Here is a 24,922-nt window from a genome sequence, read left to right as displayed (position 1 = left end):
CAACAGGTCAACAGTTGCACATCTTAAGACCCAGAAACATACCATTAGACAATTGTGTCAATTTCTTGTTTTCAATTCCTAATAACAGCAGAGTATCCATCACTGACAACAACAGGATTTTATTGAAAAGAGAATTGCAAATGCCAAGTTTGGCCACATGAATGTGTGCTACAGATGAGTTGGAAGAAGGGAACCCAAACTGATCGATTCCCAGCTAAAGAATTGTAGCAGAGGCGGCTAGCTGGCTCAGCGGCTGAGAGGCTCAGCAGCAGGGGGGATAGAAGGTAACCACCCTCCGCCGCCGTGGTGGAGTGCAGAGGAGCATCAGCAGCAAAAGGACGACGACCGCCACGAGAATCCCCATGGGATTGAAGCCCTCATCATCAGATTCACTACTGCAACAAAGCTTTCCCATGAGAGAGACAGAGAGAGAAGCAAATTATAAGGCTTTTGGTGATGCCAATGAATTGAATGGAAAGATCTACAAGCAGTAATAGCGTTGAAGTTTTGCATCCTTAGCCATCAAGATGCTCCTTTTAGGCCAGTGGAGGTGGTGGTTAAAACATCACAATCCATCTTCTTGTCCTACTTCTTTTTTAATTTTTTTAATTATTGTCGTCTAGACTTGGAAGTTTACACACTGGTCAAGATCCAATAACAACCACTAGTAGACTGGATACAGCTATCAAGTTCAATTAAAGGACCAAATCTGAAAGCTTTTCCTCTTCCAGTTCGTTTGGTAAAAATTCTCTCGATTTCCATCTTCATAATCATGTAAGTACTCTGTTTCCTATCTGTCAAGCTGCTTGATTATTTCTCAAAATTGGAAATGACAATTTAGTTTGAAGGATTTGGGAGGTCTATGATTTCTTCTTGGGGCCTGTTTGTCCTTTTGTTGTCGATTTAAACAGCTGTGTCAATGACTCAATGCCAGTGTGGGCTCAATCATTTGTTAAATTAATGATCATTTTTCTTTAATTATAATAAAATATAGAGAAACTTTTAAATAATATCCCATGTTCTGAATAACACTCAATTTTTTTAAGAATTTAATAACCAAATCTCTCTACTTTGACTAAAATATTTTTGGGAAATTTCTTATATTTTCCTACACTCTTAAGCCATGCCCTGTTCTAGTCCATCCAATCAAATTAAAAATCTCTTTCTAAATTCAGTCAAAGTAAAAAGGAGAGATGAGATTATAATTAATCATCTCAGGTTGGAGGTAGTAGAAAAAGCAAAATGAATGGAGTAAACCATAAGATCCAGTTTTTATAATAATAAAAATGAAATATAGGGTGTAAATTATAAAATTCTCTCTCTCTGCATGTGGGACAAAAGCAAAGCCCCAAAAGCTCAGAGGCCGAATCTAACGCTTCCAAATCTCCATTGTCTTCTTCTCTTTCTTTTACTCATTCCACTCTCTCGAGTCAAACCCAAACCTGCTAAAGCAACTTACCTCCCTTCGTCTACCTCCGCCAATCGAGGAAGCACCAAAAGCGAGGCACCATTAGAGCCGTTTCGAGCTCCAAATCCAGGCCATGATTTGAGATGGGCTGCGTCCTCGGGAAGGAGAAGGAGAAGGAGAAGGAGAAGGGGAAGGAGCAGCGCCGCCGCCGCCGTGATACCGTCGTTGAGTTCCCTGTCTCGAATCCCGAGGAGGAGGACAAGGACGGGAAGCCGGATCCGCGGCTTGGGAATTTCGTCAAACATGTGAAGGGGGAGCAGATTGCCGCGGGGTGGCCGCCGTGGCTCGCCGCCGTGGCAGGTGAGGCCATCAGAGGGTGGATTCCTCGCCGTGCCGATAGCTTCGAGAAGCTTGATAAGGTGAATCCTTGTTAAATTCTGGTTATTGACTTATTTCCTCGTCTTGGTTTTGCTCAAGATTGAATTTTTTATGGGTTTTAGATTGGGCAAGGGACTTATAGCAATGTGTACAAGGCTAGAGATACGTTGAGCGGCAAAATTGTTGCTTTGAAGAAGGTCCGATTCGACAAGCTGGAGCCGGAGAGTTTGAATTTTATGGCGCGGGAGATTCTTATACTTCGGCAGCTGGATCACCCCAACGTGGTGAAATTAGAGGGGTTAGTCACTTCCAGGATGTCGTGCAGTTTGTATCTAGTGTTTGAGTATATGGAGCATGATCTTGCTGGTTTGGTTGCAAGTCCAGAAATCAAATTCACAGAGCCTCAGGTTAGATGGTTAATTATATTTGCAAGCATTTCTTGTTTCAATTTACATATTGGTGTTATAATGTGAGCAGGTGAAGTGCTACATGCACCAACTGTTGTCAGGTCTTGAGCATTGTCATGATCATGGAGTGCTTCACCGCGACATCAAGGGCTCAAATCTTCTCCTTGACAATTCTGGCCTGCTTAAGATTGCAGATTTTGGATTGGCTTCATTTTTTGACCCAAATCATAAGCAGCCGATGACTAGTCGGGTGGTCACTCTTTGGTATCGGCCTCCTGAGTTGCTTTTAGGAGCAACTCATTATGGGGTTGGTATTGATCTCTGGAGTGCAGGCTGCATTCTGGCAGAGCTGTTGGGTGGGAAGCCCGTTATGCCTGGACGCACCGAGGTATTCTATCAGTAATATCAATGTGTTTCAATTTCTTCTTCATGAATCCTGTATTGAGCCTTATTTGTATTGTGACTTAGGTCAAGTTTAGAATCAGGAAGTTATCCTTTGTAATTGGTCTACATCTCTAATTCCAAATTCCAATTCCACCGTCGTGTTCTCACTATAGAGGTCTTTTTAATCATAGAACTGCCTGATTCTTTGAAGGTATACTTCATGTTGTTATGTAGATAATTCAGACAAATCTACTTGATTGATTTCCTTCACTTCAAGTATGTAATATTAGCAGGTAATGATAGTAACTATGTTCGCATTTGCTAGGTGGAGCAGCTGCATAAAATTTTTAAATTATGCGGATCCCCTTCAGAAGAATACTGGAGGAAATCAAAGCTGCCACATGCCACAATATTTAAGCCCCAGCAGCCATACAAACGACGCATAGTGGAAACATTCAAGGACTTTTCACCTTCATCATTGCAGTTAATTGAAACTCTTCTTGCAATTGACCCAGCTGATCGTCAAACAGCTTCTGCTGCATTAAGAAGTGAAGTGAGTTCTTCTGGCACTTCAAGCATCTTGAACTGTACTGTACCCTGTTACTGCTTTAGTATAACAAGTTACATGGTGTAGTAAAACTCTGCTGAATAGCTCTCTAACAAGGGGTTATTACATAGTGTCTGTTAGTCTCTATTAGACTCTTGAGCATGAAACCACCTTTCTGTTATTCGTGTTGTGATTAATGTTGCGACTTGGAATTCTGATCCTCCTTGTATGACATATGAAGTAATACTTTGAAGCTTTAGAAGGGCTTAACTGTTGGAAAGCATAATATTTTAACTGCATGTAGAGCTTATATAAGTAATGAATCTTCCAGTTGATAGTCTGATGTTTGTTAATATTTTTCTAACTTTTTATAAGATAACCTGCATGACCTGCATGTCTCTTTCATCAATTGCAGTTCTTTACTACTAAACCTTATGCATGTGAACCATCAAGTCTGCCCCAATATCCTCCAAGCAAGGAGATGGATGCCAAACGAAGGGATGAAGAAGCAAGAAGGTTTTAATCTGTTGGTTTGTTAATTTCTTCAATTGCAAAGCTCAAAAATTATTTTGCCATTTTTTGGATCTCTCTTTTGTTCCTATTCAAAATCATTGAAGAAATGTCTAATCAGTTTGGTCAAAACTGAACAAAGTTTGTTTGAGTTGAACTATTTAGCTGGTCATATAGTTTTAGGGCTTTGATCTGAAAAACTGGCACTGGTTTTTAGAGGAAAGTTTGACAACTTGCCGCAATTATTAGTGGAATCTTCTCAACTTTGAGATTGCTTAACCATCTCCGTGTTGTTGAGAGAAGGATTAGGCTGCGGAAGCTTGGTCTTCTCTAAAGCCTCTATACAGTCTCTGTTTCATGGTTAAAAGATTCTCATTGAGTGAGATGCTGTTCTAGATGAAATTTAAGGTAGATGCTAGTTAGCTGGTCATATAGGTTGTAGAGCTTTGATCCGAAAACTTGCGTGCAATTATTAGTGGTATCTTCTCAACTTTGAGACTACTTAGTCATCTCCATGTTGTTGAGAGAAGGATTAGGCTGCGGAAGCTTATCTCTTGTCTTCTCTAAAGCCTCTATACAGGGTTTGTTTCATAAGAAGCTGACGCATGGCTAAATCATAAATCTCAGTGAGTTAGATGCTATTCTAGATGAAATTTAAGCAGATGTGTTGCTTCAAGTGATGTTGAATCAAAGTATGATTATAAAGGAAGACTGCAATGACCTTTGGAACACACAATTTTGGCATATTGATGCCCTAGGAAAACAGAAATAATGTCATACTAATTGATTTATTGGAGATTGACACCATATTCTACACTTTTGCATGATTATTATGAAAATTTCCTATTCTTCTTCTAATCCCATGCACTTTTGAGAATAGTATGTTTATGTGCATGAAGATCTGCAACATACAATACAAAATACGCTGTTATACTAACATATCCTATGCATGGTTGTAGATTGAAAGCTGCTGGTGGAAGAGCTAATGGTGGTAGAACAAAGAAGTTGCGGACACATAATCAAGCTGCTAAGGCTATTCCTACTCCAGAGTCAAACGCTGAACTCCATGCACACCGTGATGTATGCTAATCTAACTGCTTCCTTCATTCTCGACTTTCAGTTGTCTATTAATATCTCTTTTTGAATATAAATCAAGGAGATATGCAAGCTCCTATCTAATATGGAAGTGAGCAGTATAGATAAATTCCAAGTTAAACCAAATAAATCATCATTTAGTTTTCCATGTTGCTTAAAATGACGCAAGAAAGATATGAACTTGAGACATTCTGTGTAGTCATTGACTTGCTGAGATTAGTTTACACTCTAGTACATCTTTATTATCTTACCTTGTCCTTAATGAACTGCATCCTTCTAAACGCTCTGCATATTATATCACTTCCATATGATATTTGTTTCCCCTTCGGTTTGTGTTAACAGAAAAGACGCCTGATAACACATGGAAATGCAAAGTGCAAGAGTGAAAAATTTCCTCCTCCACACCTAGACGGTGCTTTTGGGTTTCCATTGGGTTCTTCACACTACGTGGATCCTCCGTTTGAACCGACAGAAGCTTCATTTGGCATTATGGTCCATGACCAGAAAGGACGTATGTCTACGTGGTCCGGGTCATTGGAAGAGCCTGCTGCAGTTCCTTATATCAAGCAAAACAAACAGTCCAGTCGATCGTCGTCGAAGCAATCTGGTGCTGCTTCTATAAGATAAAAGCAATGGGAATCATTACTTCAACTGAATCTTGAAAGCTCGATACTTGCTGTTATTCTACACGATTGCCTAATGCCGAGGGGCCTGCAATCAGTGATGTAAACAGCTTGATCTGCTCTCTTTTTCCCCCTTTATTGTACTATTGTTTGAACAGCAATATATAGGCGATCTGGGAAGAAGCAGGATTTATCATTCTCTATATGACTCTCTTTCCTATATTACAATCACCAGTTTCATATTATAGCTAGTCGTTTCTTTGGATCCCAACCAAAACAGGATTCTTCTTGCAATATGGGGCATTTTCACTTTCCAAGCTGATGCTTTTCTGAGAATTTGAGAAACTAATCACTTTGCTGCATGCATTTATCACATCAACATTTAACTTAAAGATCAATTGGTTCTTGAAATATATATTTAAAGCTCCTCATACAACAAGCTTCTCCACTCAAATCCAATGCCCTTAACACCACAAATAATTACTTGAATAAAACAAAAACGACATCAAGATGAACTTTTTAAAGGGCTAGAAGTTGTCTAAGATTAACAGGTGAGATGTATCTTGTATCTCCATCAACAAGACGCTTTGCCAATATAAGATTTGCTGCCTCACTTGGATGATATGGATCCCAGAACACATATGCCTCTCTATCATCACACATAGATGAGGTAGGACTACATGGAACTATGCCTGCATATTGCCCTCCATTTCCACAACAAGCAACACTAGCTGTTTTGAAACCTGCATAATGTTTCACAAATAGATCATATAATTAGACTCATATTTTAATCCCACTCGAAAGAGAATACATGGGGGAGTTTATGAGTTCATACCGTATGATTCGTAGCTTGTTATGAGTTCCATCACTAGAGAATATACATTTGCAAGGCAAAACTTGGCTCCTGGAAGATTGTCATTAAGCTCTGCTAATAGATCTCTTAATTGACCATTATATTGCACAGCAAGTTCGTTTGGCAGGCTAACACACTCTGTCTCAGCGATTCTATTGATGGTCTTCTGGTATGGAATGCAGCCTATCGGTCCTACATTTGCCACGACAAATTTTCGCGCATCGAGCGCGTAAAGCCTCTGCATTAAGATAATATTAAGATATAATTACTTTGAAATATTATTATTACTAGTTCTCGAAGAGATTAGTGATTTTTAATTACCGTGAGTTGAGCTTTGAGATTGGCGATTAGGTCGTTAACAAAGGCATCAGGCGATTCAGCAACTCTCGTTCCAGCGGAGACGACTGGCATAAGATAATTGTTAAGGAAATCATTAGACCCAACGGTGACTGAGAAGATTGCTCTGCTCATCAAGAAATGCTTCGCTTCTTCCTTCCCTAACAAACCATCCAGTTCTTGCCTTGTGATGTTGAAGTAATCTACTTGGATGTCCATCCCAAGCCTATTAACCTGTGAAGAAAGAGAAAATTAAATTATTTCTTATATTTCTCATTCAAAATTACGGGTAGCGGAAAGTGATCGGATTTGATCCAATCACACATATCTGACGACTCCGATCATACTTAGTAATATACATATATATATATATATACACATGATTAGAGCTATCGGATGTTAACTAAAGAGTAAATCATACAAATATTTTTCCAGTTCCGTTCATAATTCCTCCTCCTCCTGATGCATAATTCACTCCGTTCAGTATCGCCGAACCCGTCGTGTTCGGTGCCAAAAATGCCGGCGCGTATTCCGATTGCCCCAAAAGCTCTCCTAAAAGTAATTAATTAGCAACTCAAAAATTTACTTTAATTAATCTCAATTATAGATAAGAGTATATATATATATATGTAAGTTACCAACAATGTCTGCAATGGTCCTTCCATTGGTGAAGCGTCCGGTGGGCTCCCCGCCGGACGCGGCGAAGTCGATGCCGTTCGGTCGGATGTCGGCTTTCGAGAGCGAAGCGAGGTAGTTATTATTCCCACAGTCGACGAGCGAGTCGCCGAAGACGAAGGAGGCTCCTAAAACTCCTTCTCCATTGCTAACCACTGCCATTCCACATAGCATTACTATCACCACCACCAATGGCCAAGCCTTCATTCTTGCCATCTTCTCAGCAGCTACGTTAAAAAGGCAAACATACATATATATATATATATAATATATGGCCAAGTTTATTATAGATCCTACTTTGCTTCTTATTATTTCCTACGTTGTAATACTTGTGGACTTGTAGTTGTGAACGGTGGTTATAGCGAGGAGGAGGTTGGTTTTTGGAGTTGAGAAAAAAAAAACAAACAAAAAGAGGAAAAATTCTAGTAGTCTTCTAGTTATGGTTGTTCATCAACACTTTGACGCTTTGCTCTTTGCTCCTGAGATCATGAAGGATTATATACTCTATGCATGGAATATTGATGGGGTATTAGGTAAATTTTAGGTGGGAGGTAGCTTCTACAAGCTATTCATGGAGATATAAGATGGTTAATTAATTGACTATGATCATAGTGAGAGTGAGAAAGATGGACACAAGAATTCAGTGAGTTAGATAGTGGTGGGTGGAAATACCAACATCACCACACTTGTACAAAGGGTTTCTTGTGGGTTTAATTATACTTTCGATCACGTTTAAAAGAGATTATAAAATAATTATCAAATTTAAGGAATGAAATCAAAATAGTAGAGTACGATGTATTCATTTCAGAATCAACTTGCACCAAATCTCAATTTGGTATTTTTATAACTTGATAATGTGAAAGGGATGTACATTGATTTAGACCAGCATCAAAAAGCTCCAAAGCCAAACCGTTTGGCATCCTACTTATAATTAATTTTCTATTATTTTGGCTTTTTTTTATATATATTATGCATGCATGTCTTTCTAAAATGCCTGTCATCTTTAGAAGAAGTAGGTGGATATATATATATATATATATATATATATATATATATATATACTAATTTTTAGTTCAACTAATGGGCCAACTATTTTGACTACTGATGTATCTACGTATCAAATTTCTTAATTAAAAGAGTATATATGTACTAATAGAGCCACATTTGGGCTTCTCTTTCAAGTGACCCAATCTAGAAGGCCCACATAAAATTATTAGCCTTAGGTGGGCTTTGTCGTTAAAATTAAAACAAGTCATAATCATAATTTATTTAGATCTTTAAAATATATATGAAAATGATTAATTTCTTATTGGACTATAGACAAATAACAATTAATAATAATAGTAGTAACAAAAAAAAAAAAAAAAAGCCAAAGAGCAACATTATATTTGAAAACTAGGTATTCTATTACATCAAATTTTTGTATTTTTTTTTAAAACAATTTATTCCAGTGATCATCAATGAGCTAATGAGCCACTTGGGATCTCACTCTCTTTAGAAGTTTCTTTTATTGAAATAGTTGCTTCGCTTTCCAATTCCTCAATAGATATTGCCTCTTTGAAGTCCACCGAATTTTTCCCAATTGATTCCCCTGTAAATATCATAACATATCATCTGTTAATAATTCTTTAAATTATTTTTTTCTTCCATAATACTATTTTAAAATTTTCATATATATATATATATATATATATATATATATATATATAAGGGAAATTAATTACGCTTACCATCATCTTCAATATCTTTGAAAGTAGTTTCCTTTTCTTCAACTAATGCCTCAGATTTCTCCTCGCAGTTAACTCCTACACTCTCCTTCGCGGCGGCGCCGTCATCGCCGGCATCTTTTATCTCAATATGCTCCTCTTCGTTATCCGAGGATGAAGATTGACTCGACAACTCCGGCGGCGTAACCTTCTCCTCTTCGACCGTCTTCACCGTCGCCGTCGATTTACCATCGGCGTTACCAGCAGCATCGGTACACTCGGTAGCTTCTTGTTCTTTCTCCACCTTAGAGCCGGAGCCGGTATCTAAAGATTTCTGGCGATCAGCTATAGATGGCGATGATATGCTCGTGATCGTGCTCGATTTCCTCCGGAGCAGGCGATTGATGCTCACCGTGTTTCCGGCGGCCACCTCATCTTTGGATCCACCGCACCCCATTTGCGGAGCAAAGTTAGAGAGAAAGATTAGAGCGAAGATTCAATGGAACAACAGTACTGGAGATATGAAAATTGTGAGGGTGTTTGCATATATATATATATATATATAATCCTCTGAGGAGAGGTTGTGAGAATGGATAAATATTGGAACCTCACTTGAGTTATTATTGGAATGTGGTGATTGGAGGGTGATCCTCCTCTCTTGGTCTCGGACAACACATTCTTGTTATATATTTTTTATATTTTTAAACATTCTCTATTTTGGGTCATTCGCCAATCATCACAGCTTGGTATTTTCTATTTATTTATTTATTTATCAGAATGTTTCTAAAATTTGGTAGAAGGGTATAAATGTAAAATACTTACTCATCGGCTCCGCTTTGAGCTTAATTTTAAGCTAAGCCAAGCTTAAGCCAAGCGTGCCCTCGTCTCTTTCCCTCCTCTTTACAAGAACCCAAAACCCTGGGCCAAGCCGAAACCGAGAAGGCGGAGGAGGAAGTTAGAGTAATGGCGAGCGACGCGGAGATGAGCGGGTGGTCGGATCTGCTCCAGTCCTCCACCAAGCTCCTCGAGCAAGCGGCCCCATCCGCTCAGTTCCCTCCTCTCCAGGTTTCCGCTCTAGCTTTTTATCTGTTTCTTGACGTCGATCTTGATTTCGGCCCCCGTTTTCTTGATTCTACCCATGGGTCGGTGTCTTGATTGATTTCTTTCTTGGGGGTTTCCAGAGGAGTCTGGACCAATTGGAGGCGCTTTCCACTAAACTCAAGACCAAAACCCTACGTGCCGAAACCCCCTCGCAGTCCATCTCCGCTACGAGGTAGCTCTCTCTCGCTCTCGACCTCTGTTTTGGTCCTAGTAGGGTGTTTCTGTTAATTAAGTTGGTCCTTTTGTTATCGAACATTATCTATTGCTTTTAGTTTCAAGAACTTTTTGAATGCAGGCTTCTTGCACGGGAAGGCATAAATGCGGAGCAACTTGCGAGGGATCTCAAGTCTTTCGAACTGAAGGTAAAATCTATTTTATAGGTTTTGGCTACTCGTGATATTTGTATGAATGTATGATACAAGGGGACTATCACAGGCAAAAATTGTTAAGTGCATTTAGATTTGAAGTGTGTATAGAAGTCGCCCTTGATTTTTTCAGGAAGGAATTCCTTTAATGGGTTTGGGTTTGTTGAAGCTGGCGGTCTTGTATGATTTTTAAGCATAATAAATGAAGGAATTTTGGTTTATCTTACTGAAGTTTTAATGAGTTAGGAATCGAAATTGAAATGGTATGTCATTTCCTTTTGTCTGATAAATGGTATTTCAGTATGATGTAACCTTGCTCTGGTTAATGGAAGATTGGCTAGCTTCTATATACTACAGAAATTTCTTGTTTTACACGTCTTTCTCTTTGTTTCTGTAGACAACTTTGGAGGATGTTTTCCCTTCGGAGGCAACAACTGTTGAGGAGTACCTGCAACAGGTAATCTTGAAGTTGTAACTTATAGAGGATGGTTATCGATTGTTCACTCAACTCAGAGAAGCATAACTAAAGTTGCGTGTTAAAATAGTGTTCCACTTGAGAATTTATAAATGATAAATCTTTTATTCATTTTGTTGGTAAACACTAGATTATCAGTAGCATTCTATAGTGTTAAGCAGTAATTGTTAGACATAGATTAAATTCTTGTTTATTCATACAAGTCGGTAATCTTTGTCTTGATAATATCTAGGTTTTATCGAGATTAAGAAAGAAAAAAAAACACGTAGTATAAACTGCATGTGTTTATCAAGTTACAAGTGGGCATTGCCCCATTAATGCTTGATTGTTGCATATCATTTTCATGTTTTTCTCTTTACCTTGGTCAACTTGAATCCATCAGCTGGCTTACCTGGATAAGAGCTTTGAGTTGGGCCATACAAATACTTATTGATAGCCAGCATATGAGGGTCACTTGCTTTTGTTGACTTCTGTAGCTCTTCTGGAATGTCTCTTTTCAGGTTCATGAGATGGCTATGGTCTCATCCATCCAGGAAGCTCAAAAGGACAATCTCCGAAGCTTTAGTGATTATATGATGAAAGTCTTGGAGGTCAGCATGCTTTTCTTGCTTTTTCACATTTTATTCACTTTTTCATTTGAAATCATTTTATTAATAGGTGCTATAATAATTTCTAAAAATGAATGGTATCTATGTGAATGATCATCTTCTATGCTTTGCATAAAAATGAAATGCTGTGATATACATATGGGTGACAATCATAGACCAGCCATTTACTTGCTAACATTCTTCTAAGATTTTCTTCTTTCTTTGGAACTCTGGTCCTTCATGTTCATTGTGGGATCTATTTGATCTATAAATTCAGATATGATCTGATGTTCATGATAACCAGCAAGAGGTTTATCCTGTTGCTGTAATGATTTTGTTAGGTAGCTCAGTCTATTCCGGATGAGTCTTCTGCTGCATTCTGTTATATGTACTCATTTTAATCCACAGCTGTTCTATTAGTACTTGCAATCTACTTGCACAGATTGGTTTAATTTATTGATGAGGTTAGCGGTGTAAGAAACTATTATCTTCTATGTTGCTATTTCTTCTCACAGGATGACTGGCAGAAGGAGAAGAGAGACTTCTTGCAGAGTTTAAGCCGGCTATCGACATTACCCAGGACAAATAGTAGTCTTGCAACAAGTGGGCTTTCTCGGCTTGGTCAGGTGTCATCCCCAATTTCCAGTCCTCAAATATCTGCTGGCCCATCAGCCATGGGTGTATTACCAATAGCTAACAAGTCAATAATTGAAAAGAAGACTTCAGTATATGCCGAGATTGTCAGGAATCTGAATGGTGCTAGAGGGCGTGGGCTGCCTTTCAAAGTAAGTGTCTTTTAGTTGTGAAATTGCTACTTTATTATGTGTCACTGGTAAAAGATGGATACAAGAGTAACAGCTAGGTGCTCCTGTTGAAACTTTATCAGCCAAATTGCCTGTTTGTTAGGTCATTTTAACCTGTATTATGTAATTTTTCCTGTTAGCAGTAAGAATATGACTAATCTCTTTTTATATAATTTGTATTCTGGTATCATTTACTGATACTTGTCTTGTGGTTAGCCTGCCACAACTTTCCGGTCTGCTTACGAAGGCTTGGGAATTGATGTTGCTGGTGTGAAGTCAGTTACTATGCAGAAAATCTGGCATTTGATTCAGGTAATCATATTCCTTTGTAGTGTGAAATCCATCTATCATCTGCTTGGTCTGAAAATGTTTTTCCTAAATGTAACTCTTATTGCAACCTCAAGCAGATGAAAGCATGTTTATTATTTGGTCCTTCCTATTTCATGTTAATCTCTTTGATAAGTTTCAATAATTTCCTGATTTCATTATTTTGTCAGGCATTGGTTGGTGAGGATTCTAGTCAGCAAAATGTTTTGAGGAAAATGTCACTGGTGATAGGGGCTAGACGCCACCTTGAATGGGGCCACGAGAAGTACATCATAGATGCCATCCAGACTCATCCAGCGCAGGTGAATGTTTCTTTTAGTCGATCATTTTCATGAGAAATATCTGCATCTCCAGAAAAGTGTGAGCTGCACTTTCTCATTAACTCCTATTGAAGAGAATATCATTTCTGTTCTAACTTATCTTTATTCTTTTCGTCCTGTGTGCATGATCAACTTTGTTTCTCTTATTTTGAAGGGCTTGAAACTTAGTACAAAATTTCCATGTTGATTGACAAATGAAACTCTTGCTTTGACTAAATATCATTTGTATGTATCAGATTGGTATCTCGATTGTTTCAGTTTGTTAACATTCTGGGGAAACATCTATTTCTTGTTCTCCTAATAGTTTGTCACTTATCACCATTTCTTAACTGTCTTTTTATCTTTATTTTTTCTTGCTTATGGGAGAGATTTTGAATTGATCTTATCTTATCCACATTTTACAATGACAATCCATGCTGTAAATTGTAGGCATGGCTGCATATTTTCGGCGCTTCAGTTGCATGAGTCCTCAAGTTATCCAATTCATTAAGGAGGGGCATTTTATTTGTTGTGCTGCTTAAATTTCTTTAAAATATTTATGCAGTTTATCTTCTGTCTTTTATCTGGTGACGCTCGGCTAGCTTGTTTCTGATGACTATTTGGGATGAGACTTTCCAAAAAGAAGAGGAGACTGCATTCATCTTAGGGCATTCTCCAGCGGCATTTGTCAAAATGTGATCTTTTGATGAATTTTATAGCCGTGAAACAAATTCCTAGGTTTAATGCCTTTTTTGACCGGCACGTTATTTATACAATTCTCATTGGTTTTGTTATTCTTACCAATACATTTCCCATTTTATACATTTTTATACTCTAGACCTCACCTTCTTTCTTTTTAATTTTTCATGGAGATTCTAAATATAACCTTCCCTACTGCTCAACACCTGTTGGATAATGATTTGTGCTTGTAGGCTGCTCTTGGTGGGGCTGTTGGCAATCTGCAGAAAATTCGGGCTTTTCTTCGGGTCTGTTGGGTATCATGTTTATGGTTTTCCTTTGCTCTATATGATCGGTGACTTAATTTTCACCTCTGCTTGTTGTGTGCTTCACTGATATTCTGATTGAATAGGTCCGTTTACGTGATCATGGCGTACTAGACTTTGATGCAACTGATATGCGTAGGCAGCCTCCAGTTGACACCACATGGCAACAGGTTTGGACCGATTATTTTACTATTTTGCCCATTGTTGCTAGATTGCAACAACCTGTCACCTGCAGTTTCCTTTATTTTTTTTTGGTTTTGTATATAAATTTAAAAGTACAATCTTCTCATATCCTGGAACACAAGGCCTACAATTATTGGGACATCAAAAAGATTCATCAGTTGTAACTTACAGTGATATTTCAATGCATGTATTCCCTACTTATCTGCTAAGCAACAAGATTTCATACTTCAAATTGAAATTACTGAGGAAAAATAATACCCTTATAACATTGCTGGGAGAAATGAGAGGAACGTAACATCATTATGTCATAATTGATTTCCGATAATATGGTTTCGACATTCAGAAACTCTAAAATTAATGAAACACAACTTGTGCAAGAGGTATCCACATTATGAAGCCGAAGCTTAGGGAAATTTTTAATGAGATAAGTTGTGCAACAAAGATGTAAAGGGCTTCCTTTGTAGAAGGGTTTTCGTGGCTAAGATTCAATAAAATGTGGAGTAAGATCTAGTCACATAGATGGATATTGTTAGGAAATACTTGGACAAGTTCAAAGTGGCAGTGGGTGTCTAAATATATGAAGAAATCTATGAGGCTCACGCCTTATTCCTTGAAGCTTATTGATGCCTTTCTGTAGGTGCGTTGCTTTAGCATTTTTGAGTATTTCTTTATAGTACTTTTGTCTACACTTAAATTTATGGGCACATCTTTCTGAACTCTTTTTCTCACAGGTCTTTCATTCTGCGACCTTTTTTTGCCATATATATCCATGGTACATATATATTCATTGTTATTGTTCTTTCTGTAGATTTACTTCTGCTTAAGAACGGGATATTATGATGAAGCCAGAAATGTTGCTCAATCATCTCGTGTTGCACACAACTTTGCCCCTCAGGTACTTGATTGTTTTGTATAGGTTCCTGAGTGTTCTTAATAGGATTACCTAAGACTCTTTTGGCAGCTTGTAGAGTGGATTTCGACTGGGGGTGCTGTTTCACCAGAGACTGCTCTTGCCGCTTCTGAAGAATGTGAGAAAATGTTGAGAATGGGTGATCGTGCAGGTCGGCCCAGTTATGACAGGAAGAAATTGCTACTCTATGCTATCATTTCTGGTTGTCGCCGTCAGATTGACCGATTGCTAAGGGACCTTCCAACCCTTTTTAATACTATAGAGGATTTCTTGTGGTTCAAATTGTCAGTGGTGAGGGACTTGCCAAGTGCATCTTCTTCTGTTGTTCTAAGTGAAGGGTTTGTTCCATACAGTCTAGACGATCTCCAAGGCTACTTAAATAAATTCGAACCATCTTACTATACAAAAAATGGGAAGGATCCTCTAGTTTATCCTTATGTGTTACTTTTGAGCATTCAGCTACTTCCAGCAGTCCTGCACTTGTCCAAGGAAGTTGGAGAGGAAGGATATAATATTGATGCTGTACATATCTCTATTGCTCTAGCTGATCACGGCGTTCTTACTGAAGGTGCTGGAACTGGGCACAAGATGGGGTTCATGGATGCGTGTGCAGAAGCAGCCAGCATAATTCAGCAGTATGGTTCCATCTACTTACGTCATAATAATCTTGAACTAGCATTGGAGTATTATGCACAAGCTGCTGCTGCAATGGGTGGAGGAGAGATGTCATGGATTGGGCGAGGCAACACGGATCAGCAAAGACAGCGAAGTTTGATGTTGAAACAACTTATGACAGAGATATTATTAAGAGACGGTGGTATCGCTCTTCTGCTTGGTCCAAGGGGTGTGGGAGAAGAAGGGGAACTTAGAAAATATATGATGGATTGGAGAAGTCGACAGCAGTTCTTACTTGAAGTTGCTCATCAATGTCAAGAAGCTGGGCTATATGAAAAAGTAAGCCCCTATGACTCAAGTTCAGTTCTGACCAAGAGTTGCATTTTTGAGAGTCGGACAATTTTAGTTCATGCTATGCTATGTCAGACAAATAAATTGACAGATACTGTTTGACCTTAGCGTCAGAGTTCATGTCACATTGATTGCTTTATTAAGGATATGATTTTCTTCTCTACATTTAATTTTCTTTTTTCATGGACCTGCCTTTTCGTATGATAACCTAATTTAGGTTGGACAAAAACTGTTCATTTCTCTTGACATTGGGACCTGATTAACTGTAGTGACATACGAGAAGATCATGCCAAACCTAAAGGAAGGATCAAATACTCTGCCATAATAATGAATATTCATAATTACAAATATAAGTATCTAGATTCTAGATATATAATTCAATATCTAAGTAACTAGTCATAATTAGATGTAAATTTGTAATGTGCGGCAACAGATTGTGTGTATCATTATTCAGCCTGTCTATGTCTAGGTTTGTCTATGCGGGGCTATCAAGTACAACATCATGAGGGTGCATGCACCCTTTTTAGAATACTGTCCAAGAGTTCCCTTATGTTGAATCTAACACTTCTTTATAGGAAAGCCAGCTTAATGAACAGTTAAACTGTTAAACAATTGAATTTTTTTCTCCACATCTTTTTGTATTAAAAAGGATATCCAAGCATGTCATTTTATCATGATCAGTATGCAATAGATCTTCATGCAATGCACATTTGTCTCTGTGAATGAGCAGTTTCTATTTATTGTCTAATTGCTACTGCATTGCTAGATGCCACTGCTTTCAACCTAAGTTAAATCAACGTCATTGAATGCCACGGTGGTTGTGTTGAGAATTGAGATGCCCATGCTATTGCTTTTATTTTGTTTATTGAAAATAACCTACACTACTCAATATGATTAGCAATTGGAGTGTGTCGCTAGAGTAAAGGCTGCAGCTTGTATGCCTGAGTAATGTACTGGAAATAAATTTTTATCAGTTTGGTTTTTATGGATAAGTCTGTTTACACAACATTCAATCAACTTCAGTATAGAATGTTTCTGGTTGCTGCGACACATTTGAGTTTACGGATCATTAGTTTGGTTACTTATTCTTCCTACTTGACTTTCTAGTGGTTTTTCACTCTGGTAATTCTCTTCTTGTTTTGACTTCTTTATGTGACTGTTTCTGTTCTATACATTAAAATTCTGTTTCTTATTCCTTGTTGACATGTGTCTGCTGCTTCACATGGAACTTCTTAGTCCATAGAAATTCATAAAAGAGTTGGAGCTTTTGCTATGGCATTAGAGACGATAAACAAATGTCTCTCAGATGCAATCTGTTCCATGTCGCGGGGCAGGACAGATAGTGAGAGCCATGCTGCTAGTCTAATAAATTCTGGCAATGATATTCTGGAGACATTCAAGTATTCTTCTGATTCCAGGTTAGACTTGCACTTGAGCTACTGTTGCTAGACTATCTTTCCTTATATATCTTTCATAGCTTTGGCATGAACATGTGGGATTCTTGATAGTTATCTATTACATGCTTGATTTCTTTTGTTCATGATCGGTCATGTACTCATGTATTTGGTTCACCTATTTGGTGGTCTAATATTGTGGTACTTATTCTTGTCATGCAGGTAAGCTTTACTATATTTCATCTCAAAATTATGTATATTGGTTTCATCATATCTGGTTTAATTGGCACTGTATGTAACATACTGCAATAAAACATGGATTGGCAAAAATAATCTTTATTCTCATGTATGGCTTGAAGCTCCTTTGATGATCCCTTTGTAGATAGTTTTAGTTTCTGATCATTTATCTCATATTGCATATATAACTACTTTTGGCAGTTTATTAGTGATATTGCCTTTTCTAAGTAGTCAAAATCTAATAGTTTTATGGTTGGTTTCCGCCTATGGGTCTAGAGTTTGCTCAACTGCTTGTAGGTAGAAGCATTGCCAGGTCAACGGAGAGCTTGTTAGCAAGTTTGTGCCTAGTCTAATAAAAAAAACTAATAACTTGCATTTTCAACCTTACATTTTCCTCTCTCCTCCACAACAACCCTCCGTTCCCACATCATCTATTTCTGATTTCTTTTTTCCCAGCAGGTTCAATCACAAAGGGTGTTTAATGCTGGCCATTTATGTGAAACAATGAATTCTTACTCCCTTGCTTTATAAGACATCTTGTTCAGGATCTTGGTGTTATGCTTGATCAAGTAGACAGCACAGTAATGTGTGTCTAGTGAAACCTTAACCTATTAGATAGATACTGTAGATTTCTATAGCATCCACTTACCTAGTTGTGATAGTGCTTGTCAGTCAAAATCTCAAAATAAAGTCCATAATCTCAAAGAGGAAGGTTCGTCTCGATGGAACAGACAAGTACTAGAAAACAACTCCATTTTTACAATCACTCGGAATGCCATTTATTTCAATTTTGGCTCTCAGATTATCAAGGCAAACCATGAAATGTTAAGTGCTCATGATTTGATGTTCTAGTAGATTGTGGGTGGAGGGCCATGGAGATAAGTCTCTTACAGTTTCACACCTAGGACTTGTAAGTTGTGAGTGTTCTGTTGCTGTTGCTTTGGGTCAGGGGACCATGGAGATATTGTATCATTACTGCTTCATGAGCAGTAAAGGTTTAGATTGGATCATCAAGAGCTAGGCATTAGACTAGCACAATAGTCAAGTTATTTCTTTCTATAATAACCATGATATTTGTGCAGTACTGCAAGGATGATCTATTGTATATCTAATCATCTCTAAAAGGATCACCAACTTTTTGGTAGATTAGAATCAGTTTAGCCTTGAGATGTTTAAATTTCTCTTGCAGCCTTCAAGACAAGGATCTCGTTTCTGAGAAGCAAACAGTACTAAGGCAGCTTGAAGCCATCTTATTTGTCCATAAGCTCACCAGAGCAGGGCAGCATGTGGATGCTTTGAGGGAGATCACAAAACTTTCATTCCTTCCATTGAATCCTCGAGGACCAGATGTTACAATTGATGTATTCCGGAATTTATCCCCCCATGTTCAAGCATGTGTGCCTGAACTCCTCAAGGTTGCTCTTAGTTGCATGGACAATGTCACTGATACTGATGGAACACTCCGCGCTTTGAAGTCCAAGGTATGCAGTCTTTATTTTCCATTCTATATTTTTCCAAGTGATGGCATATATTAAATCATAATTTTTTGGTCAAATTTTAAGTGAATTAATTATGTCCAGTATCTATTTGTTCATGTTTAGGTGTGCACATTAGATTATCCTTTTGAGAGAACTGAAAGTCGTTATTAGTCTGAATTCCACACGAGAACATTATTATTACTTTTATCTTTATCTTTTCATTGAGCTGATGCAAATTGATTGCTAAAGAAAGCTAGTTTCTAGAGCATATCAAAGTTCTGCGAGGCAAGAATTTCCCAATAAGAATTTAGTTGTTGCTAGCTCATAAATGATGATTTGGCATCTAAATTGCTGGTCTGTCATCATGATCTGATCATCCAGAAACCAAGCCTGTATCAATTGCAGAAGTCTAACCCACAACCTCTCTTCAAAGTTCTTGAATGTTTGATTGCAACTATTGTGGGTGGAATATAGTGAACACTGGAGACTATTGTTTGTAATTATATAGGTTTTCCCAAGAAATATATGCACTTCATGCACACACAGAACCAAGTTCAAAGCTGACTGCAAGCGTAAGTGCAACCACAATTTCTGGCATCACCGGAGGGATTGGAACTACATTCGTGAGTCGACGATTTTTCTGGATAGGATCACCTTTTGAGGACATTCAAGAATCAGCCTTCGAATTCATATCCCATTGATGCGAGAAGCCCCATTCCCGTCTTTCAAGCCTTAGAAGCTTAAGCATGTTTGGTGCTTATATCATTCAGACTTGGATTTGGATGACCTCTTGTTTTCATAGTCTTTCAAGCAAAGTCCGGACTAGACCATAGCAATCTTCCTATTGGCCTGTCACCTATCATCCCCCTCCTGATTAGACTAGTTGGACAGAGACTAGTAGCATGCTTGACTAGCCAAGCAGATGAACAACCCTGCTTCTTCTTGATCCCTCCACCTCTATTAGGGGTACTGCCAAATCAGTTAATCATTCCAAAGTCACTGGATGAATTGCTGAGTAGCGCGATCATATCTTGTGCTATTCAGAAGGCAGAACTAGTATTTTCTGAGAATATTATATCTCCCAATGGCAGAATATTTTTCTTTCACTGTAAAGGAGGCAAATTTGAATGTTTCATTATTTGGATAGATGCATATGCTTATGTACTTTTATTCTGCTTAGTCTATAACAGAAGCACATATAAATATGCTTTCAGTACTTCTGTTCCCCTTCTAATATATATTCTTTCATTACTGGCAGATTGCGAACTTTGTAGCCAACAATATGACCAGGAATTGGCCGCAGGATTTGTGTGAAGAAGATTGCCCGAAGCATATGAAATATTTATGTTGTTTGTACTTATGAAAAGCTGCTCACTGGGAGGCGGTGCGGTCTTGTATACAGCAGGTTTACTTGGAAGGAACCCAGGCTTATGAATCTTAATCAGCATAGTGCCGGTGTTTACTTGGAAGGAACCCAGGCGTATGAATCTTTATCAGCATAGTGCCGGTGTTTACTTGAAAGGAACCCAGGCATATGAATCTTTATCAGCATAGTGCTGGTGTTACCCGTTCTTAAGCTACTTACGGTTTTTAAAGATGCTCCACGTTGATGTGTATGCTACAAGGCAAATTTTAGTAGTGCTTTCGTATGGTGAGATTTTGCCTTGGGGTTAAAGAATGGGGGGAACCTCTTAACACTTATTTGGATTCAGAAGACTGTTTGAGTTTTGACAATTTGTGGTCGGAATTTGTTTTTCCTTACTGTTTGGACTAAGAAGAGAGAGTATATCGAGAGAACCCAAGCATCCTTGTCTTGGGCGTGGCAATTGTTGCTTTACTTGTGAGCTATCAAGCAACTAGGTAACTATGCCATGCCTGCAATATACTTTTATGTTAAAATGAATTGAATTATATTAGTGTGGAGTTTAATTATCTGTATTTAGTTTCTTTTAATATTTCAAATGATCAGTCTTAACAAATTTCTGATTAATATATAAATGTGCTATTTTAAATTGAATTAGCCAAAAACCGTATTCCATTGATGTGTTTATCAGTGGTTGTTTATGCCACCAATCAAGATATTAAGTAAAATTTAGTGAACATAAACAGGAAGAACAACTTACAAAATAAAACACAGAATATATGTTTGTTTGTATATGATAATAAAGTTTATTTTTTTGTGTCGCCAAAATACTAACAAGTCTGTGAATATTCTTTGAAAAGTAATTTCCTTTTCTTTACTTCTTATCAATCAAATATGCCCTTATTCAAATTGATATGGTCCAATCATAACCGAGTAATAGAAACTTTCTGAGTTCTCACCCATGAGGATGATTGGTTCATATGGAAAGGAAACAAACACATCTCTTCACCAAAACGAGAGGGAAAAAAGATATGATAAAAAGAGAGAAACCGAAAGCTAATCAAACAACTAGGTAGGAAGAAGCGCCTAAAAGTAACTCAGCAAACTAGTACTGCAGCTGTCTCTGATATGATTGGGCTGCTTAGATATCAAATGGGTGGTGGACGAGCAGGAACTGGAGGTCCGACAAAAAAGGGGCCACAGCAGTCGTCTATCAACCAGCAGCACAGCAAGTAGTAAAAACTGCCAACCACGAAATGGGAAAACCTCATTAGTTTCGATGCACATCCTCTGACTGCAGGGAGAAGAAGATTTGTTTCAATAGTTATTAAAGACAGCATTCAATAAAGCAGCAATATAGCTTGATTATGCATCCGATACATTCTAAAAGGAAGGCCATACAATGCTTGGTTCTATAAGTTGATTTCTGGCGCCATCCTTAAGATCATACAGGATCAAGATAAAATTAACTGCTCATATTCAATTAACTAACCATGATGACAGAAAACCACTAAAGCCAGGTCCCCACAAGGGTCCACTGGGTCGAGAGCCCCAACCAGGGCTGGGGCCGGGACCACCAGGGGCAGGGCCAGGAGGCCCAGGAACACCAGGATGAGGAGCCCAACCAGGGGGCGGACTCCCGGGCGCAGGGCTAGGGCCACCGGGAAGAGCCCAACCAGGGCCGGGACTGCCAGGAGCAGGGGCAGGAAAACCAGGAAGAGGAGGAGCCCAACCAGGGCCGGGGCTGCCAGGGGCAGGGCCAGGACCTCCGGGAAGAGGAGCCCAGCCAGGGCCGGGGCTCCCAGGGGCAGAGCCAGGACCTCCGGGAAGAGGAGGAGCCCAACCAGGATCGGGGCCACCAGGGGCAGGGCCAGGGCCCCCAGGAAGAGCCCAACCAGGGGCAGGGCCAGGACCAGAGCCGGGACTGCCAGGGTCCCCAGGCAGAGGAGCCCAACCAGGCCCAGGGCCGGGACCAGGACCAGCAGGTCCAGGTCCTCCTGGACCATGTGGTTCCATTTTAATTTCTAAGAGAAAACAACTAAGAAGGCGGCAATCAGAGTGGCATGGACGAGAATGAAGGAATATATAGCTTCTTGCTTGGCTGGTGTGAATATATATAAAGCCAAGAGGCCTAGAGGACTTACCTAATCATCAAGCTAACAGGTATATATGCATAAGACTACCATTCTAAACATATCTGCTTGTCTCTAACTACCAGTCCACAATATCTGCATCACTGAGAAATGACACAAGAGAAAATAAAAGCATGATTAAAGATAAAGAGTTGCTGCAGTTTCCTTATTTATGTATAATAGTTCTGGACAACATAAGATTACATCAACAATCAAGTAATGTCAAACATAAAAGAATATCTCCAATTTGCTTCCCTCCTCATGGATTTCTGATCACCAACTTCATTAAGTTTGCACTAGTTAGTTTACATCTAATTACCAGTACCACAAGACACTATTGGTTACTCGAATCCACTGTATAAACAGTTTTTCAACACATCAAACAAAATTCAGATTAAGATGACAAAAAATGAGAGCCAAAAATGCCCATAAACATCTGAAGAGTTCTGTAATTTGCTGAAGATTGAATTTATCACAAAACATATATATTAAAAGAGTTGACCAAATACGTTTAGAGATACTATTATTTTCCCGTCTGTACAAAAGAATTGCAATTAATTTGCAGACAGCTTCATGCTGTTTGGTTTGTATCTTGTGGATAAACTTCTGAAGTCTGAACTACATTAACAAGCTGAATCCAAGTTTAAGCAATAATAGCTAGCAACAAAATAATTACACCTAGAGCAAGAAGCAAATGATCATACAACTTATACAAGCTCTTCCTGAGACCTAGCGAATCATGAAGACATGAACCATAATAGACCATTGGACTATAGTTCCACAATTTTCAAACTAAAAGTACACAACATTTCACTTTAAAATCATTCAAAGAAAATTGTGTATAACTTGTATTACTGTACAACATCTATGATAAGTAAGAGCAGTAATTAACTATCCTTTTGGACTAAGGATCCTCTAGATATTCTAACATAATATTTTCCTCATAAAGAAAAAACAATAGCATGAAGAACACAACTACAGTTCACATATATATATCAAAGTCAAAGAGTTTCTGTTTTGCATGTCAATTATATGAGCAGCACCAACAAAGTGATTCTCCTTCAATATTCTTTGCACCAATTTTCTAGTATGTGGTCAATAATGATTCAATATAAATGTACATAAGACTAAACACACAACTTAAGCCTCAGATTAGCATTTTGGCACATTAATCCTTGCCAACAACAACCAGGCAATTATTACCTGATGCGCAATTCTTCATCATCAAAGGCAAGAATTCATCAACATATGCATGATTAACAATGAAAGCATAACTATGTATAGAAGAAATTCAAACATCAGAATACTCGGAAGACACCAAAATATTCAGGAAGAAGACTCACAGCTATTAGGCAAAATGACTAATCAAGGAAAAAAATTAATGTAAGGATTCAAATTCTGATGAATAAGCATATCGATGATATCAATTAACTTACGACCAAAATGACCTTGAAATCCCAATAGGAAGTGTCACCTCTCATATCTTCCAAATTATTCAAACTAAATCACGACTAGAGCTAAAATCCTCCATCAGAAGATAACAGCTGACAATAGTGTCAACTATCAAAAATGGATACTGGAAGAATATAGCATGCATACATGGTCAAGCTCAAATTTTCTTAAGATGAGACAATCCTAGAAATCTAAAATTTCAGACATGGTATTAAATTACCATATTAATAGTTTTGTTGGAAGTGCATCATGACATTTGCTAGTGAAGATTCGAAAATGAGAATGTACTCACTAAATATTCTGTACAAGTTCTATATAAAACACATTTATCCAAAGAAAAGAAAAATCAATGAGAAACATTATTGGCACTTCCACTAAAAGGAGAAGAACTAGAAATAAAAGCTTTAATCAACCCGGGTAAATTCACATATGTACAGTAGAAGATCAAATACTAGACTTAAAAGAGCATGATAAACATGGATAGGAAGTATAAGCTAAGTATAATAGCACGATTAGTCCAAAGAAGAGAAAAATGAAGCAGTGATCAACAAGAAGTACTCCTAAAAGTTCTATCTATCAAAAAAATAATAATAATAAACTAGATGGAATAAAATTAGGCCTCAGATTAGCATTTGGCACATTCTTCTTTGCCACCAACAACTCGGGAACCAAAAGGAACCCGAAGCGCAAAAATGTTGCTGGGGCTCATGCCTTTCTTTGTCATCACAGGCAATCCATCACCAAAAGAACGAGAAAGAAAACCTAAATTTACAAGAGAAAAGATTACGAATTAGATTTGATCCAAGGCGCCTTTGGAAGGGAAGAATGAAGCGAGTCCGGCGGCTAGGGTTTTATGATATCGCGGGGAAGTTTAGATTAGAGTTTGTTTGCAAATAACCCCCCATAGTATAGATATTTTTCAAA

General features: G+C 38.2%; 5 protein-coding genes across 6 annotated transcripts; 2 read left to right on the top strand and 3 right to left on the bottom strand.

Moving 5' to 3' along the window:
* The first annotated feature begins 1,323 nt into the window (after positions 1-1,323).
* On the top strand, positions 1,324-5,555 carry LOC140781710 (probable serine/threonine-protein kinase At1g54610). The gene is made up of 7 exons (XM_073127821.1): positions 1,324-1,827; positions 1,909-2,193; positions 2,264-2,581; positions 2,903-3,130; positions 3,540-3,640; positions 4,594-4,714; positions 5,072-5,555. Exons 1-7 carry the CDS (start codon positions 1,552-1,554, stop codon positions 5,354-5,356), a joined length of 1,614 nt encoding a protein of 537 aa, XP_072983922.1. The 5' UTR covers positions 1,324-1,551; the 3' UTR covers positions 5,357-5,555.
* A 184-nt stretch (positions 5,556-5,739) lies between these two features.
* On the bottom strand, positions 5,740-7,684 carry LOC140781711 (GDSL esterase/lipase At2g23540). Its single transcript, XM_073127822.1, has 5 exons — positions 7,180-7,684; positions 6,963-7,093; positions 6,527-6,775; positions 6,188-6,443; positions 5,740-6,095 (listed from the first exon to the last, which is right to left on the bottom strand). The coding sequence occupies exons 1-5, from the start codon at positions 7,466-7,468 to the stop codon at positions 5,872-5,874; spliced, it is 1,149 nt and encodes a 382-aa protein (XP_072983923.1). The 5' UTR covers positions 7,469-7,684; the 3' UTR covers positions 5,740-5,871.
* Positions 7,685-8,581: 897 nt separating this feature from the next.
* LOC140781712 (uncharacterized) lies at positions 8,582-9,379 on the bottom strand. Its single transcript, XM_073127824.1, has 2 exons — positions 8,947-9,379; positions 8,582-8,807 (listed from the first exon to the last, which is right to left on the bottom strand). Exons 1-2 carry the CDS (start codon positions 9,377-9,379, stop codon positions 8,674-8,676), a joined length of 567 nt encoding a protein of 188 aa, XP_072983925.1. The 3' UTR covers positions 8,582-8,673.
* Positions 9,380-9,760: 381 nt separating this feature from the next.
* Positions 9,761-20,983, top strand: LOC140781707 (nuclear pore complex protein NUP93A-like). Its single transcript, XM_073127818.1, has 15 exons — positions 9,761-9,987; positions 10,104-10,195; positions 10,319-10,385; positions 10,786-10,845; positions 11,364-11,453; positions 11,966-12,235; positions 12,470-12,565; positions 12,751-12,882; positions 13,812-13,865; positions 13,970-14,053; positions 14,875-14,961; positions 15,028-15,930; positions 17,179-17,360; positions 18,763-19,054; positions 20,310-20,983. The coding sequence occupies exons 1-15, from the start codon at positions 9,886-9,888 to the stop codon at positions 20,412-20,414; spliced, it is 2,616 nt and encodes an 871-aa protein (XP_072983919.1). The 5' UTR covers positions 9,761-9,885; the 3' UTR covers positions 20,415-20,983.
* Positions 20,984-21,262: 279 nt separating this feature from the next.
* Positions 21,263-24,779, bottom strand: LOC140781126 (uncharacterized). Of its 2 annotated transcripts, none has more exons than XM_073126943.1 (2): positions 21,907-24,779; positions 21,263-21,708 (listed from the first exon to the last, which is right to left on the bottom strand). In XM_073126943.1, exons 1-2 carry the CDS (start codon positions 22,428-22,430, stop codon positions 21,501-21,503), a joined length of 732 nt encoding a protein of 243 aa, XP_072983044.1. In that variant the 5' UTR covers positions 22,431-24,779; the 3' UTR covers positions 21,263-21,500. The 2 variants fall into 2 exon arrangements, with proteins under 2 accessions (XP_072983044.1, XP_072983045.1); XM_073126944.1 differs by having other exon boundaries at positions 21,263-21,656; positions 21,907-24,777.
* Between the last annotated feature and the right edge of the window lie 143 nt (positions 24,780-24,922).

The sequence above is a fragment of the Typha latifolia genome, chromosome 2 (assembly GCF_019914945.1).
Source record: "Typha latifolia isolate L0001 chromosome 2, TyphaL0001v2, whole genome shotgun sequence".
Classification (NCBI taxonomy): Eukaryota; Viridiplantae; Streptophyta; class Magnoliopsida; order Poales; family Typhaceae; genus Typha; species Typha latifolia.
This window is presented reverse-complemented; position numbering and strand designations above follow the sequence as displayed.